Consider the following 17,518-nt stretch of genomic DNA (forward strand, 5'->3'; position numbering starts at 1 on the left):
CGACTTTTGATCAAGTGTTTAATGCTACATACTATCGTGAGATAGCAGCAGTAGTTTTAAGGGCAAAAAGAAGGGAGAGTGAAAGGTGTATTCACACTGTAAGTGAAGAGCGAACGAATACGAATGTTTGTTGCTAGCAAAAGTTCAGGAGAAATGTATAACAATTGCGATTGGAATCTTTGTCAATATTCTATTCCCATTCATTCATAAAAAATACGACGCTGTATGGATGAGAATATAAGCTAAAATGAATATTAAGTAATGAAAACACGAGCAGACGACTGACGAACAAAATTAAAAATTCTTGCTATTTATTCCTCTGCTCATCAACTAGTAATTTATTCATGCAATATATATTTATTTCAAAAGATACTATCTTTCTAGTTTTAATCTAAAATCTTTGAACAAAGCGAGAAAACCTCCAAATCGCTGAAAAGTGCTGTCAATTTCTTTTTGTTTATTTCACGATAGAAAAGTGTAAAATAGACGTAATACACTTTGAAAAAAAATATATATATGTAAATGTAATTTTTATGTCGCAGTACTATGTGTAAATATTGTATATTTTTTAAAAACATGATGATAAATACTAAAAAAAAAAAAAATTAGTGCAACATGTAATGTTATGGTTAGCGCAAATAAATATAATTTGCATTGCATGTGTGTGTCGCGTAATATTATTTTGTTAATCAGAAACTTTTTTGTGAAGAGGGGAAGAGGACCGATTTCCAGACAGAGAAGCTACTGAGATAACACAATAAATATAAGTGGAAAAATAATATTTAAATGCGTTTTAGACCCATGACATTTAAATGGTGTTTAAATCTTATATTATCATTTTTATTAATACTTATATGTTGCGCGTGTTTTCGATTTTTTTCTTAACGAATCTTTTTAAGTTTTGATTGCAGAATATAAAAATATAAAAGAATAAAACCGTAAACAAAAAAAATTATTTTGTATTCATAAGATCTATAAATTCAATTTTAATTTAAAAGCAATTTGACATTTACTACTTTTTGCTCAGAAAAGACGATTTAACGATCACCGAATTTAACTTCGTCACAAGAAATGGGCTTAAGGATTTAACCGATGACAAAATCGTGGAACATAAGAACGACAAGGTGCAAATGTTCGTTTTCACCCCCAGGTGAGAGTCACAAAAGTCAGGTTGCGTAATGAAGACCGTCAATGGCGGCGGTACGCTTTGACCTACGGCTAAATTCTCACGCTCAAAGAATTCGGCATCAGTATAAGTTCAAATTTACTTTTCGATCTCTTTTTTCCTCATCCAACCGATATGTCGACGCAACAGGTCGTATTGTGTCGAAGTGTCGTTTCTTCGAAGTATGAAATCGCCGCGCGCACCAGGACACTTTCGATGCGCGGCTTTTATAAACGCGAGGAAATGCACAAATTTATAGGCCTTCTCTAAAAGTCTGACACCTTTTGCTTCTCAGGTAAAACGAACCACTCAGCCTCGTTTCTATCGCGCGAATGGTGATGGAAATTCCGAAAGTCGCGTCGAATCGTTTGTCGGAAGGCTCGCTAAACAAGATGCTGAGCTTACGTTTCTACCCACGCGCGGCTTTTCACCGAACATTTGTTAACAGAATCAAAAACAAAGATCGAGTGCCGCCGGTCGATTATTAAAACCTGCGATCGGCCAGTCCCTTGTCTGTAAACGACGCGTAACAAATGGACGATTGTATATTCCGTCACGGCAGCCTTCCTAGAACAGTGCTTGATCAACATTGTTCTGGTTCTAGTTCGCGAGATGATTAATGAGTTCGGTTTGTGTTCCTTAATGTGTAGAGGCAGCTCGAATCGTGCTCTCGCAAAATTTTATTATATACTTCTAATAGAGATAGCGAGGAAAAATATATGCTTAAGATGATATAATAATTGTATAATGGCTTTTTTAAACATACTTTTAACTTAATAAATATTCAAATTTTAAACTATTAAGAATGTATTAAAAGTATTTTCGTATATGAAAATAAAATATTTACAAATTTACTTTTTTTCTTTAATAATAAATGCAATTATATATAAGAAATATTTATTTATAAAATATAATAACTGAACTTGATTAATTATTAAAATAGCTTTAAAAAATATATTAAAACTTTTATTAATATTTGAACTTTTCAGACTTATATATATATATCTTTAATGCTCTAATCTTATCTTTAAGTTCTTGTTTACAAACCATAAGATTATCCGAGTTTTCTAGCAACGTGAAATTGAAGGAATGATCCATAATCCTCTTTTGACAAGTCAAACATTGTTTCGTTGTCAATGTGATCGATGCCGCATTCCTTGTTTTGAAATATACATAAGTAAGTAGATCGTATTATGTGAGTATTCAAATATCTTCAGCCGATTAGAGGTTTAGTTGCTGTTAAAAAGCTATTTTTATTTTTTTTTATCTCTTTTTCTTTCTCGTGCGCGCGCGATTTCGTTTCTTTTCCTAGCAAGAGCCTTTCATTTTTCAGGGTTCTTTTTCTATTGATTAATCCATCGCAGGTGAAAATCGCACCCCCCGCATACAATTTTCAAAAAGAACATCGCCGAGAATAAGCCATATACAAAAGTGTTTGGAAAGACTCTAGATTCTTTGAAGACGAGCCGACCTATTGTGAGACTGTCAGAATAACAACTGTCATTAAAAGAAATGTCATCATCGAGAACCTCTGTCATCACCGAGAAACACGGAGAAATGTGGCAAGAGAAAAAATATATTCTGATAATGCAGCTGGCAACGGTCAGTAAGTAGAAAATAGGAGAAAAAAATAACAGGACATTAAATATTTTAATATGTTTGTTATAAATATTTACTACATGTAAAATAACTTAAAAAATTTGTATTTCTAATTTCAAAAATATTTTATAAAAATTTTATATCTTTCTTTTGTTTTATTTTTTTCAAACAAAAAGAGTCAATAATAATTAAAATACAATCTAATATAACTATATTAAAATAAAAAACTTATTATGCCCTATACTGAATCTTTCCCTATTTCATTTTCAATTTGATAAATTCTGATTAGCAACTGATCATTATTTAATTACACCGCCAAACGTTTTACATTTTGTCGGCGAAGCAGTTGGTCAGAAATTAGAATGGTTCTCTGCAGGACGGACGAGAGAAAAAGGAAAGAGGGAGAAAACATATTTCTTTTCGATCGTATAACCGTCTTTTTCGGCACTCTTTTATGAATCAGGTCGTCGTTCTCAACATATAAATACGATTATGATACGATTTCGTTTTCAAGAAACCGTATACTTCCGAAAAAGCGTGTTTTCCAAGAGTCGCTACATAATTTAAAAGTGTTTATGGTTTGCCTAGAAATCGGTTTGCTCAAAGACCGTCTGTTATTAATACCATGTGGTTGCATGCTTTACGAGTTGTTGAATATAAAAGAAATTCCACCTGTATTTTTGATTCAAGAAGATTTTAAATTAATGCGGCAATTTTTGATCGTTAAGGAGTTGCAACACGATGAAGAATCCCGCTATATCTGTCGCAAAATAAACACAACTTATACTAAATCGAGACAAACCTAATATTTTCAAGTATTAGAAGTTAATATATTCAAGAAATGCACAAATCTCAGTTTTCTATTGTTGAGAAATAATTTTCCTCTAAATGCTTACAGTTATCATAAAAATTTTAACTAATTGATTAATAAGATTCTAACTCAATTTTGATCTGACAATTTACATCAATTTTATAATAATGCAACTTTGATAAAAAATATATTTTTTTGCTTTGTCACAAGATTTAACATCGCTTGAATTCTTTTAAATTCTTAGCATTCTATCTGTTCTTCTTCACAATGCAAATATTTTCTTTTTATTTCGAGTTTCCATTAAATTTTGTTTGAAATGTATAAAGAGGATATAAAGTGGATATAAAAAGATGATGAATTTAATAATTTAGCGTAACGAGCCCCACGTTATCTTAATATACGTCAAAAAAAGAAAATTTTAAGAAGGATTTTCGGTTTTCAAATTTCATGAAAATATTATTTTTTGACATTTAACAAATAAGACTATTAATTTATGACCAATATTTCTTAGATTATGTCTTAATTATACTGTTGTCGTCATAAATCTTGAAAATAACTTTATTAGAAAGAAAAGTAAGTTGACAATGGCTTTATGCCCGAATGTCTTGCTAGGAACGAACCTTTATAAAAAGATGCATAGTACTGCTCAAAATTCAAAAAACCAATAAAACGATCATTAAAGAAGTAATGACACTTTTATCGTTTACCGAAAATGGCGAGAAAATTTCGTTTGTTCGTGATGCCGACAAAGTCAGGTAATCGACTATTATTTGGCATGTTTTACAACAAAGACGTCAAGCGGAGAGGATTATATTCAACTTAGATTTCTAAAGTCTAAACGATACAATATGATTTTGAAGCTGTCTCGAGTTAGATATAAACTGTTCTGCTGTGTGATACATTTTTAATAATTTACTAATTATGGCATTTTTAATAATTTACTAATTATTTGCAATAATTTACTAATTGCTTGCAATTCGAAAAAAATCACATACTGTTTATCATGACTAAATATACTATATATTTTTTAGGGCCGATTTTTCCAACTTCTCGGTAAGTTTTACCTGACAGGTATAGCATATTTTCGTCTTTTTTAGATAAGTTCTAAAAAAGGACAAAGATATGCTACTTGTCGGATAAAACTTACCAAGAGTTAGAACAACCGACTCTTAATAGAGAAGACACAAAATTCCAAAAATTAACAATTATAAATAAAAATTCTTTTCTACCCTATAAATCGTCGCACATTTATTATATTCTTAATTTAATAATTTATTTCCTTCTTGAATAAAATCAAACAAAGTCAATTAATGTCGAAATTTATTCTCGATTCTCTACATATTTTTCAGATTTTTTGAAAATCTTATGTATTTGTTCAGCTTCCCTGGTAGAAATTGCCTAGCCGGTGCCACAACACTTGCTAGCACCATGCAAGTTTGCCACACTACAGCCTTATCTAAAAGAATTGGAAAGATACATATCAGGGCCATCCTTGTACCTGATATATAAATGGCGTGGTATTTATTATAAAGTTAAATGGCCGCAAGTCTGGATTTGACCAGACTTTTAATGCGGCCCATATTTGCAAACTTGTTTTTTGGATCCTTTCCTTTGCCTGGATTTTTTGCATGCAGGGAAATTGTTAAACGAGTATTTAGACGTCTACGCAGAAATTTGTGTGCATATATATAAATATATTGTTAAACGAAACTCTTCCGGGCCTTGTTTATTAACAAATAAATTTTTTTCTGTCGTAAATAATCTAAAAGTAAGTAACCATACTCATAATTTTTGGCACCAAACACAGGGACGACTGTAATAATAACTACAATTTTATCAAACATTAGAGACTTTAAGAAATTGGTCGAGAATAAGAAAAATTATACAAGAGAACAATTCGTCTTAAAGAGCTTATAATAGAAAGTAAAAAAATAATTGATTTATCTTTACATGACATTTTTGCCTGATATATATATTCTTTGTTTGGAAAATGCTCACTTTTCTTTTCTCACTCGTACATAAAATGATTAATGGAATACTTCATTGATGCAATGTGTTGTTCAAGCACCGGAAAACAATTATCTACTTCCGTTGTACGAGGAATATCTTTTTGATGTAACATGCAGACCAAAGTTAAATAGCGTTTAAACGTAATATATAATTTTTCTCAATTATCTCTCTTTGTAACCAGTCACAGCGGAAAATATTTTAATGTCCCTGACATATAAAATCCTGCACATTCTTAATCCTATAATTATTACAAATTTGCAAATTAATATTGAAAAAATAAACTAAAGATTGTGATTGATCATTCGAGAAACTACATATATATTGGAAACTAAAATCGACGATACACGCTATGTCTCTTTTAGTTATATCGCATGCAACCTACTAGAAATACATCATACAGTCTTTCTAACAATTTATTAGCTCGCATGCGATCCAGTAGGAAAAATCGCCGTATACCGTTAGAGTTTAATATCATATTCTTCCTTTAATAAGTATATAATAGAGATGCAACATTCCAAAAATACTAAACAGAAAGTCTAAAATTTCTTCCCGCCCAAAAGTATGCGCGTCGAAATATTATATATTTCCCTCATATTTTGAAATTCGTTGTCGAAAGTGTATAACGAATAAACAAACAGTTCCATTTTTCGGCTTATGAGATAATTGTCCCTGGCGTATCCGATGAGAGGGCTGAGATTAACTTCTCAAACTTGAGATTTAAATCGCTCGGCCATGAAAATGTAACGCCTCGCCGAGGTTCGCCGCGCGTACACGCACGCATAAAACGCGCACGCAAGTATATATATTCGAGAGAGGGTAAAATAAAGAGAGCGAGATGCACTCTGTACGAACGACCATTGGCCATCGTATAATTACGTTGACGTACAAGTCCCGTGCGATGGCATTCGCATCTTTAAACGGAGCGACATTGGGCGCGCAGGACCGCTAATTAAACCCAAAAGCCTCATCCGTTAATTAAATCCGAACGATTAAGCTTATTCCTTCCTCCCTGCCGTCTTACTTCTCCCTTCTGTTCCTCACCCCGTTGCCGTCTTTACCGATAATTATTACCTACCGGAACGGTCGCCCTTCGAATCTTGGGCGATCATCAAAACGCGAGGTTTTGCTCAATCGCTATTTAAACTCAATACGTATGCAAAATTTATTATTTTCAAGAAGAAAAGATGAGGAGAGACAGACAATTTTTCATCATTTTTTTTTTGAAAAATAAAAAGAAAAAAATATCAATTTTTTGAGACTGATTTTAAGTCCCAAAGTAATTTACTTCGGCTATTTAACCTACATAAAATGATGACTCGTTATGGATAAGACTGAATTGAAAATCGCTCCAAACTTTAAATTCTTATTTTATTCTCAAAGAAATGCATTGCTTTAAGACTTTAGTATAAAGATGTGGCAATCGCAAGGATTTTTATATTAATATCTTTATGTTCTTTTTCAAAATTTGATGACCGAAAAATGTCTGTGTGCACATGCGTAAAAAAATTTACTCCTACCTTATGAAGACCATCTTCACTTCGCTAAAGGATTTTCTTGCTCGATAGTACAATTCGAAAATTCGCAGAATTTTGTGCAAACTTCTTCGCTTGTCATCCACCTTCGCATCTGAAAAAAAGAAAAATAAATTCAATCATCATGAAAAACAAGACAGCGTAAAATAATCAACGAGACTAGAGACAAAATTGATTTCAAATCGTTAGAGATATATATAGGTTTAAACTTTATATAGTAATTTGATCCTTTCTCAATGTTTCAGTTAATAATTGTAAATTAATTATTTTCAGGTTAAAATTGATAATAAATTCAATACCATAGTAAATAAAACATTATTATATGTGCTTCAGATACTATATATATTTATATATAGTGTATATGTGCTATGTACGCGATTAAGAAAATGTATCGAAAAGAAGCAGAAAAATATCTTTCAACAATTCGACAATTTATGGCATATTCACAAGTTAGTCTTAATATATGCATGTGTAATCACGTGACAATTATACAGCCGACACATTTAGCCAACCTCTAGATATCCTAGAATTCCATTTTTGAATTTCTAATTTATGAAACACTGAAATAATGTCTGTCTAAAAAGAAAATGTAATTTAAGCCATTTAAGAAAGAAGAAATAAATCCCGAATTAGCGTATTTGAAAATTGTGATAACATTTCCACGTATATAACGTGTTTTGACAAAGATGGATATTTCTTTAGACAATTTATAATCAATCTTTGTTTATTAACAAAAATTAAAATTTGGACTTGGAATTAGATTTAATTTAACAAAATTGCGAGCACATTATTATTTTATGTTTCACGGATTTTGAAACTATAGTTCATGGATTATTATTTTACATATATGTACTTGCCAAAATTTATTTTCTACTTTATTTAGATACATGTATATATAAAAAACAAAACAAAATAAAATAAAAACACGAAAATCACATATTTCAACTACATATTTTAAATATGAAAAACACGTTTGTCAGTTCACAATTTGTTAAGATAATAAGAGGAGAAAGAAGCGATCGGATATTATTTATTGTTTTAGATATGTATATTATTTGAGAGTTTAATAAAAAAAATATTTATATCATAGAAGAGTTTTCTCTTACTACACGCGCAGTTTACTTAAACCTTCGATCCACAGTGACATCTTTTCATTTTGCACGCCCTAAATTTTGAAAGAGACTACTTTCGATGTTCTCATAGATGCTTATAGCGAAGCGAGAAAGAGGGGTCGTACCGTAAAAATTCATATAATAACGAATCGCTCTCCCGTGTATCAGATTCTCTTTTGACATCTTCCTGTCATTCGATACACCGCCAGCCCTTCGTCCCGCCCAAGCGAAGGGATCAACCGAAAAAGTAAGCGCCCTAGAAACATCTTGCATTCTATACGTCTGGCAAGTGTTTCGACTGCAATCGCAGATAGAAAAGCCTTTCGCGTGGCGAGATGTTGCTATTAAAATCTCTAGCGACTCTTCAAGTATCCCAAAATAAAGTGAACAAAATATTAGCATACGGCACGTGAGCGCTCTTTTCCTTCCACATGATATACAATTGTTTCCAGAATAATTATTTTAGAGACTTACAATTTTTGATAAAATTTTCATAAATAAAATAATTTTAAAGAAGTGTAGCAAATTGGGGAAATGTTGTGGCACAAAATCAATCGTCATGAAACTTGACACAGACATAGGAAAGGTAAAGTATGAAGAATTGAGTGGCTCTCAAAAATTTGTCCTTTCGCGTGGCAAGGTGTTGGCTATTAAAATCTCTAGCGACTCTTCAAGTATCCCAAAATAAAGTGAAAAAAATATTAGCATAAGGCACGTGAGCGCTCTTTTCCTTCCACATGATATACAATTGTTTCCAGAATAATTATTTTAGAGACTTACAATTTTTGATAAAATTTCATAAATAAAATAATTTTAAAGAAGTGTAGCAAATTGGGGAAATGTTGTGGCACAAAATCAATCGTCATGAAACTTGACACAGACATAGGAAAGGTAAAGTATGAAGAATTGAGTGGCTCTAAAAAATTTGTCCTTTCGCGTGGCAAGGTGTTGCTATTAAAATCTCTAGCGACTCTTCAAGTATCCCAAAATAAAGTGAACAAAATATTAGCATACGGCACGTGAGCGCTTTTTTTCTTCCACATGATATACAATTGTTTCCAGAATAATTATTTTAGAGACTTACAATCTTTGATAAAATTTTCATAAATAAAATAATTTTAAAGGAGTGTAGCAAATTGGGAAATGTTGTGGCACAAAATCAATCGTCATGAAACTTGACACAGACATAGTAAAGGTAAAGTATGAAGAATTGAGTGGCTCTAAAAAATTTGTCCTTTCGCGTGGCAAGGTGTTGCTATTAAAATCTCTAGCGACTCTTCAAGTATCCCAAAATAAAGTGAACAAAATATTAGCATACGGCACGTGAGCGCTCTTTTCCTTCCACATGATATACAATTGTTTCCAGAATAATTATTTTAGAGACTTACTAATCTTTGATAAAATTTTCATAAATAAAATAATTTTAAAGGAGTGTAGCAAATTGGGAAATGTTGTGGCACAAAATCAATCGTCATGAAACTTGACACAGACATAGTAAAGGTAAAGTATGAAGAATTGAGTAGCTCTAAAAAATTTGTCCTTTCGCGTGGCAAGGTGTTGCTATTAAAATCTCTAGCGACTCTTCAAGTATCCCAAAATAAAGTGAAAAAAATATTAGCATACGGCACGTGAGCGCTCTTTTCCTTCCACATGATATACAATTGTTTCCAGAATAATTATTTTAGAGAGTTACAATTTTTGATAAAATTTTCATAAATAAAATAATTTGAAAGGAGTGTAGCAAATTGGGGAAATGTTGTGGCACAAAATCAATCGTCATGAAACTTGACACAGACATAGTAAAGGTAAAGTATGAAGAATTGAGTGGCTCTAAAAAATTTGTTTATGCAACAGAAGACTGACAGTGGGAAATTGTGATATATCAATGATAACCGAAGATCACCGCACTTGCATACATTCAGTTTACCAATTGTCAACGATCATTTAGTGGGTTATTCGTGAACACCATTATTCTATTACCAAAATGAGATTCTATACAATCCAGCAGATCCATTTTCAGCTTTTTGACCACTCGTTTAGTCATGCGATTTAGATTCCTTCATATTTTACATTACATTATCTAGTGCATCAAGTTTCATACGATTGGTTTTGTTTGCCATCACAAAATTTTCCCAATTTGATACACTCCTTTCCCCTGCACCCTGTAAAGAAAATCGCAAGGGATCAAATGGAAAAATCTGAAAAATCTACATCACGCATGACTGTTGTTTATTCAGGATGACAGTTCATATGACAGCGTACGTGCACATGGTGCGTCTTCTTCGACCCGCTGTCGGTAGATGGAAGCACGATGAATGGAAGAGGTCGACGTAGCGCTATTAAGGGGGCGGCGCGCCGTGCAACCCCCCTTGGCCCCTCGGTCTGATCGAGGATTCATGGCTGGCACCAAGAGAGAAAGAGGTGAACACACAGGCGAACGGAGGTAGAGGCAGTGACGGTGGCGGTGGCAGAGACAGAGAGAAAAGGAGAGACATCGCCGAGGATGAACGAGGCGGAGGACGGAAAGGGACGCGAAGGGTAGCAGAGTCGAGAGGGGTGGAGAGAAGATACGAAAATGGAGTAAAGGAAAAAAAAAAGAGCTACCCGACTGCCGGGCAAATTATAGGGAAAATCGGGGTGGCGCCGCGTTACCGAGAGTAGAGGAGAGAAGAGGGCGTATAGCCGTTCGAAGGAGAACGACGACGAGGTGGAGAAGAGAAGAGAGAATGGAGGGGCCGGAAAGGGAGGAGGGGTGGCGCCACGGCAATTCCGGACTCGCGTTCAACGTTCCCTGCCGGAGTTAGCGAGGGAGCAGATGAAGAAGAGGGCCCCGGCGCGCGAGTCGCGAAACTCTCTTCTTTTCCCCTCGAACGTCTTCCGCGCCGCGGTAATTGACGCAAAAGTGACGAGAGAGAACGAGGGAGAGAGAGAGAGATAGTGCGCGACGGAGGGTGAGGCGAGAGGAAAGACGCGGAGAGCGAGAAAGAGACAGAAGGAGGGGGTAGGCACACAAGTACAGTACACGCACCTCTCTCTTACGTGTTACGTGCGGTCAGTGCGAGAGGCTGCGACGTGCCGCGAGCATGCGTCTGCGACGGACGGCCCTTAAGGCGAACGAGCAACACGCCGACTCGCCTTCGTCATCGTCGTCCACGTCGTCCTCCGTCGCCGTCGTCGCCTTTCGATCGCTCGCGCATCGTCCACCGCGAATGCTCCCCTCGAACTAGGGACAAACCCAGGTAGTATATATCTAGAGATCCCTCGCGCCGATGCGTCCTTTCGTGGCACTGAACCGCAGAAAGAGAGCAAAACAAAGGTCGCGATATATATAGTGTCCGTGAACAAAATTGACGCACCTCAGTGGACATGAGGCCCGATGACAGGGGGTGCCGCGTGTCGACGCTCTGCATGCGTCGAGGGTACACTACTTGTGCGAGTATTTCACGAGTGCCATTCACCCAGTGCGCTTGTTTCCTTGACAGCCGATTGCTCGAGAAGAGGCTATTCCGCACGTAACGTCAGAAACGTCTAGCCGTTTTGCGTATAATATATATATATATAAAATCGAACACAAATTTTCACCCTCCCGTGAGACAATATAAATCTATAAATACTCGAGAGGAGAAATCCGTCTCGGAGCAAGTTCAGACTCCGATTCGTCGGGATCACTCGAGAGATGGAGTCGTGATCGAGACACCAAAGAGATCGGGCCGCTTGCGTCCCCTAGTCCTTGACGTGAATTCGCGCGTTTTCAGGATCGCTCGAGCGGTTCCGACGTGGGACCGGCTCGGATTCGTCCGCATCGGCAGCGCTTAGGCGAATCGCCAAACTGGACGCGGAGGTCAGCGGCGGCGGCACTGGCGGCCGCAGGGGTGTCAGCCCGACACCCCTCAGCAGTATAAACGTGAGTCTCGTTCTGATCATACACAGGAATCTTCCCGGTCCTTCCGAATTTTATGATCTTAACATATATTTTACTGAAAAATACTCTTTTTTTTTTTAATTACAGATGATATAGATGTTGTGTTTTTAAATATATTTTACATTATAGGCTCTTGTCGTGTATAGTGTTTACGATCCTACTTCTGCAAATGGAGATATCATTTTAATTTGCGCGCGGCTGAAAGTTTTGTATTATATGTGTGTATACGAGTTTTTCACGACCGCTTTAAAATAACATTTCGCTTTTACGAGAATTTCGAATTCATTCGCTTATATAGGGTAATCTCGAGTTAACGAGAAGCTCACGAGATATCGCATTTCGTCGTGATTTTACGAGAATCTCGCGATCACCTTTAGAGCCGTTTTAATTTCCTGAGGATTCCGCGAGCCCGCGTTTAATCTCATTTCGACACGACCATCATGATATTAAGAGATTCTGAACGAGCGTCTTAAAATGGGACTTTATTATTATATTCTGAATTTTGCAATCTCTTTTATATATTTTCCCGCCTCTAATTGAACCGAAAACTTTTTTACCAAAAACACACTTTTATTCCAACGAGTGAGTTTTGATGAGTCTCGAAAATAAAAAAAAATCTTCGCCGCCGCCTTTCATTGTTTTCTTTCTTTATGGGAATCTCACCGATGATCTTAATCCCGTTACGACTTCCTAAGATTGTTTTCCAGCCTTATTTCCTCTCTCTATATGAGAATATCATCATTCATGAGGTGGAACATACCCAAATCGCAAATTGATACTCGCGCGCTATCCCCGCCATTTCCGTCCAATTTACCTCGCATGTACTTAATTGCGTTAAATGATTTTCGAAGGTATACGATGGGTCGATGCACTCCCACCTAAACCGCATACACACGAGCGTGCGTATAATTGATAGCCCTATATCCCTTTCTCCTACGTATGCACGCGTAAAAGATGCACGACGTGTCGTTAGAAATTAATAATGCCGTCGTGTCGCTCTCTTTACCGCATCTCCAGGGGTCTGTCTCTTCCTTCTCCTATATATCGTGGAAATACACCTCTAGTTAAACACGACGACGAGGAGAGGCTCGTCGTGCGAAAACGACTCGTGTGCACTAGCCATTTCCATCCGTGCCACTCTCGATCGATCTTTAGTCGTGGAAGTGACCTGTACACACGGCGAAGTAGTGGGAACAAAACATTCGTCGCGAGGATATCGACTACCTCGTTTACCTGCCTCGCTCGTTTCTCCGTCAAATCGAATCGAACCGCCATTATCCACGATAAAGGGGGAAAACTTTGGAACGCGCGTCTTTGTCTCTCTAGAGGTCTGCGTCTTATTTTAGATTGTAACGTCACAAATCGCTTTATGATATATTTATGACTCTTGTAGAGCGAAGCTAGTTTGAGCAGAACGACGCGACAGCGACATTACTGACGATAGTTTCCTTCGGGTGTTCTTTGTTCTTTGTTCCTTCGGTTATCAACGATCGAGCGCATGTCTTATCGAGAAACGGGATTGATAAGATCCGGACGATGTCATGCGTATGTATCCCACGAAAGTTTTAACCCGTCTGATCTCCTCCGAAGAGAGCTCGACAAGGTTCGCTAGTTGCCAGCCAATGTAATAAACGTTACTATGTTGCTACGCCCCGTTCACGCCCGCCTGCCATACGTCAGCTGAAGAGCGATTTATGCGAACGACTATGCACCGACGTATATGTAAGCCGTTTCCAAGACAGTCCGAAGTGCGCGAAAAATTGGCTGACGTTTACAATTTTAATTGCACGAGAAAAAGATAAAAAAATAAATATATAACAATAAGGCTATCTGAAACCCAGAAATATTCCTTATTCCTGAAACATTGAATTTCGTACGCTCGATTTTGCAGAACAATTCGCGTTGCTATATATTTTAAAAGTTGATCAAAGTTATTCAAAGTATGCGTATGTATATATAGAGAGGAATTACGTTATTATGCGGTAAATTCCGGTAAATCGCACAGTGATAATTGTAATAACAATGTACAAACGTACTTGGAAGCAATTACTACCTGTTCACTAGCGGTAATTAGCGGCACGATACAGTGTCGAAGAAATTACATAAGCAATACCGCAAAGAGTTACGTATGTTATTATTGCCGCTCTATATAGAGCAATTAAACTGACAGACGCTTTTGCATTATATATATATATATGTAATAATAAAAAAAAATGCGAAGAGGATCTCTTCGCCCTATGAGAATTATGAAACGAGCTGTAGCAGTACAACACTTTAATTTAGGCGATCTATCTAGACGGAGCGAAAAGCGCAATGTGGTTCGGGCGATGATCGGAAGATGAAGAAAGCCGCACTGACACCCATCCGCACACCTTCGCGCCAGTTTAATTAATTTATGGCTAGCGAGAGGCGCCATCGGGCAGTTATGGTCTCGAAGGGATGAGCAAAATAACATTGGCCAGTTCGATTTAAGGAGCGCAAGGAAAAAAAAAGAAAGGGAAGAAAGCTTCTATAATAACACGAGCGGCATCGACGATACGAAATTACCGATATACCTATACGTATATATGCATCGTTAATTTCACTATATATACACAGAGAGAGAGTGTTCTCTTCAAATGTATCCTGAAAATCCTGGTAATCGTGGAAGAATTTATTTTATAAGAGTTTCTCTGATTAATATTTACCACAATAAAGAATAGTGATATGTACATGATAAAATTAATCGAACATGTTTCACATCTTATTGTGACAGATATTAATATTTTTATTAATCAGAGAAACTCTTACAAAATCTTTCCAATGCCATATTGTCTCACGATTATCATGATTTTCAGGGTAAGAGAAAACTCTCTCCGTGTATATATAAATTCATAGATTCATGAAAAATAAAAATTCTCTCAAAATCGGATCAAAGTTTCAAAATCATATAAAAATGAAGTATTCACTATAATTATTACACTGTTTTTCAATTTTTTTCAACTTTAGGGAGGACTTGGAACAACTTGTAGGAACTCTTTTCTTCTTTTCATCCCTAGAATACGCCTTAAAAATCTGACATTTGGAAACACCCTGTACACAGTTTGCGGGAAGCGACCATGCGCGCCAAATATGCCACAATTCCCCGGCCGCAGCCGGGTAATTAACCTGTCCTTCTGAAAATCCACGCGTGCCCCGAGTTGGGGCCCCCCCGACCGTACACAACATACCACTCCCCTCATTAGCGGTTTCCTCCATCGTGAACTTTGCACCTGCAAATTGCCACCGTCCGTTCTATCATTTGCGAGCACTGCAAAGAGCGCGCGCAAAGAGAGAGAGGGAGAGAGAAAAGGAGATAGCGTAGGGATAGGAAGAAGAAGAACCTAGAAATCAGGATAAGATAGTCTCGGATCGCGAGGGTCTCGCTGCAGCTGTTGCAGATTACGGCGATACCATCGTCGGCTGCAGTCTCTCGAACGGGACGAGACGCGATTTAACAACATTAACGACGAACTGGAATTGAGGAACACGGAGAAGAGCAAGCGATTAAGGTTTATCTATAAACAGAGGTGAATCAATGGAAATAGAAGAACACGAAGAGAGAAAAAAAATTCGCGCGAGCAGAGAGTAGGCAGCAAAAAGAAGTATAGAGCGAATATCATTGAAAACGCAGTCACGTTTCTCGTTCCAATAGCATTATACGTGTCGACAAAAAATTAATTTACTCCGCAATCGGCATAGATAATGACGTGGGTATTAAAATTTGTTTTTCCAACTTCTTGATACTATATGTATCTAGCTTTCGAGCCGCACACATTCGTACATGATGGTAGTAATTGCGACTCTAATTAAAATGCCATCACCGACCACAGATATAACGCGTGTTCCTTCTTCGAAGAATTCCTGCCGCACTTTATTTTCGCTCCGCGCTCCATCATATTTCCCCTTTACACACACGTCGAGTCATTTTTAATCGAAAGATCGTATCGATCTAGGATGATCGACCCGTGCGGCAAGCTGTGGGCTGTTAAATTTTTGGAAATATCTGATGATAAAACGTTGATTAATAATTTGTTTAGGGGGCACGGGTAAGGGCTCTTGGCGAATCGATCGAAGCACGCGCGTGGAATAAAACGAGCGGATTATGCAAACGAGAATATTCGATTCTGTCACTTTTGATTTACGAGATTTCTTACGACGCGCGCGACGACAGGGTGAGGAAGGATACGAGAGGATACGAAAGAGAAAGAGAGAGAGAGAGAATGGACGCCGCGAAACACGAGAAGAGCTACCACCAACTATTTACATTCCCCGGATAAATGCACTATTAACTAACCTCGCGCTAATATCTACGTTTTCTGCCTCATTATGTTAATTGTGGGATCAGCGACCCTCCGGGGGCCACGAAGGGGCACCGCATCGTCGCCACCGCACTGCCGGTCCACGAGCTATCCGCTTGTATCTCGCGAGAGACGCTGAAGAAACGGCGAAACTAATGAGATAAATACATCCTTGGACATTGGAATTAAAATTCTTTTTTTCGAGCTTTAATTTACGGTGAGGAAATACTTTCATTCCGTTCGTGTACGTTTTTGTAATGTTCCTCTCATCATCACGTGGAGAGAAATGGGAAATCGTCACCTCCAAAAATTCCCATTGCAATTGTGAAATAAACTCTTCGCGTTCCCGACAAAACATTTTGCAATATTCCTCTCATCGCGTGGTGGGTACGGAAAAATCGTCACCTCCAAAAATTCCTTCTCCCCAATTGCGAAAGAAAAAAAAACTCTTCGCAGGATGTCGTTCCCAACGTGTCTCGACAACATCGCGTCCGCAATCGTAGAGCACATAGTAGTGGCAGGTATGTACATGGAAACGAAAAGAGAGCGGCAAAAACGGCGCCTTCGTCGCCCCCGGCGAAGACTGGAAGCCGTTTCGTAATCGCGGCCTGGATCATTTTCTGCACGACTGCCCGGGAAATTAGATCACCTCTACTATACTACCTCTCCACCTTCATCCCGGTAGCAGGAGATCTAGGCAGGTTTCATCGCGCGATGAAACAGGAAGGACTTCTTATTCTCCTCTCTTCCATCCATTTTTCTGCCTCATTTTCTTCCTCTTGTTCGTCCATGTCGGCGCGCAAACTTCTTCCACTTTCCATTACGGTGCTGCTCTCTTCCTTCCCTGCCTCTGCTCGATCGCCTGACATCGACAACTTGTTGCCGGCGATTTAGCAATTAGCTACGTTTCTTTCATTTTTTTTTCTTCTCGCAAGATATCGATGATGCGTATCAACACGCTGACTCGTTTCTCGTCAGGGTTTTCTCGTTCGTTTTCGCTCGATCTCGCTAGATTCTCGATAGATTCGCGATCCCGTTAAAATACTAG

At 37.4% G+C, this 17,518-nt stretch overlaps 2 protein-coding genes across 9 annotated transcripts in view; one reads left to right on the forward strand and one right to left on the reverse strand.

The window, feature by feature from the left end:
- The window catches only part of LOC114941998 (uncharacterized), a 190,324-nt gene that overhangs the window by 26,582 nt on the left and 146,224 nt on the right, over positions 1–17,518 (reverse strand). For all 8 annotated transcript variants that reach the window (XM_029317235.2, XM_085487049.1, XM_029317238.2 and 5 more), the window contains one exon: positions 7,103–7,211. In XM_029317235.2, the coding sequence (XP_029173068.1) occupies positions 7,103–7,116 (14 nt within the window). In that variant the 5' untranslated portion in view covers positions 7,117–7,211. The remainder of the gene's footprint in view (positions 1–7,102; positions 7,212–17,518) is intronic.
- Positions 11,606–17,518, forward strand: part of Sp1 (transcription factor Sp8) — an 85,078-nt gene continuing 79,165 nt past the window's right edge. The window contains exons 1-2 of the mRNA XM_085487083.1: positions 11,606–11,741; positions 11,985–12,133. Coding sequence (XP_085343209.1) covers positions 11,606–11,741; positions 11,985–12,133 — 285 coding nt within the window. The remainder of the gene's footprint in view (positions 11,742–11,984; positions 12,134–17,518) is intronic.

This window comes from Nylanderia fulva, unplaced genomic scaffold (genome assembly GCF_048542155.1).
Source record: "Nylanderia fulva isolate GAGA-0341 unplaced genomic scaffold, ASM4854215v1 Scaffold5, whole genome shotgun sequence".
NCBI classification, from domain to species: domain Eukaryota; kingdom Metazoa; phylum Arthropoda; class Insecta; order Hymenoptera; family Formicidae; genus Nylanderia; species Nylanderia fulva.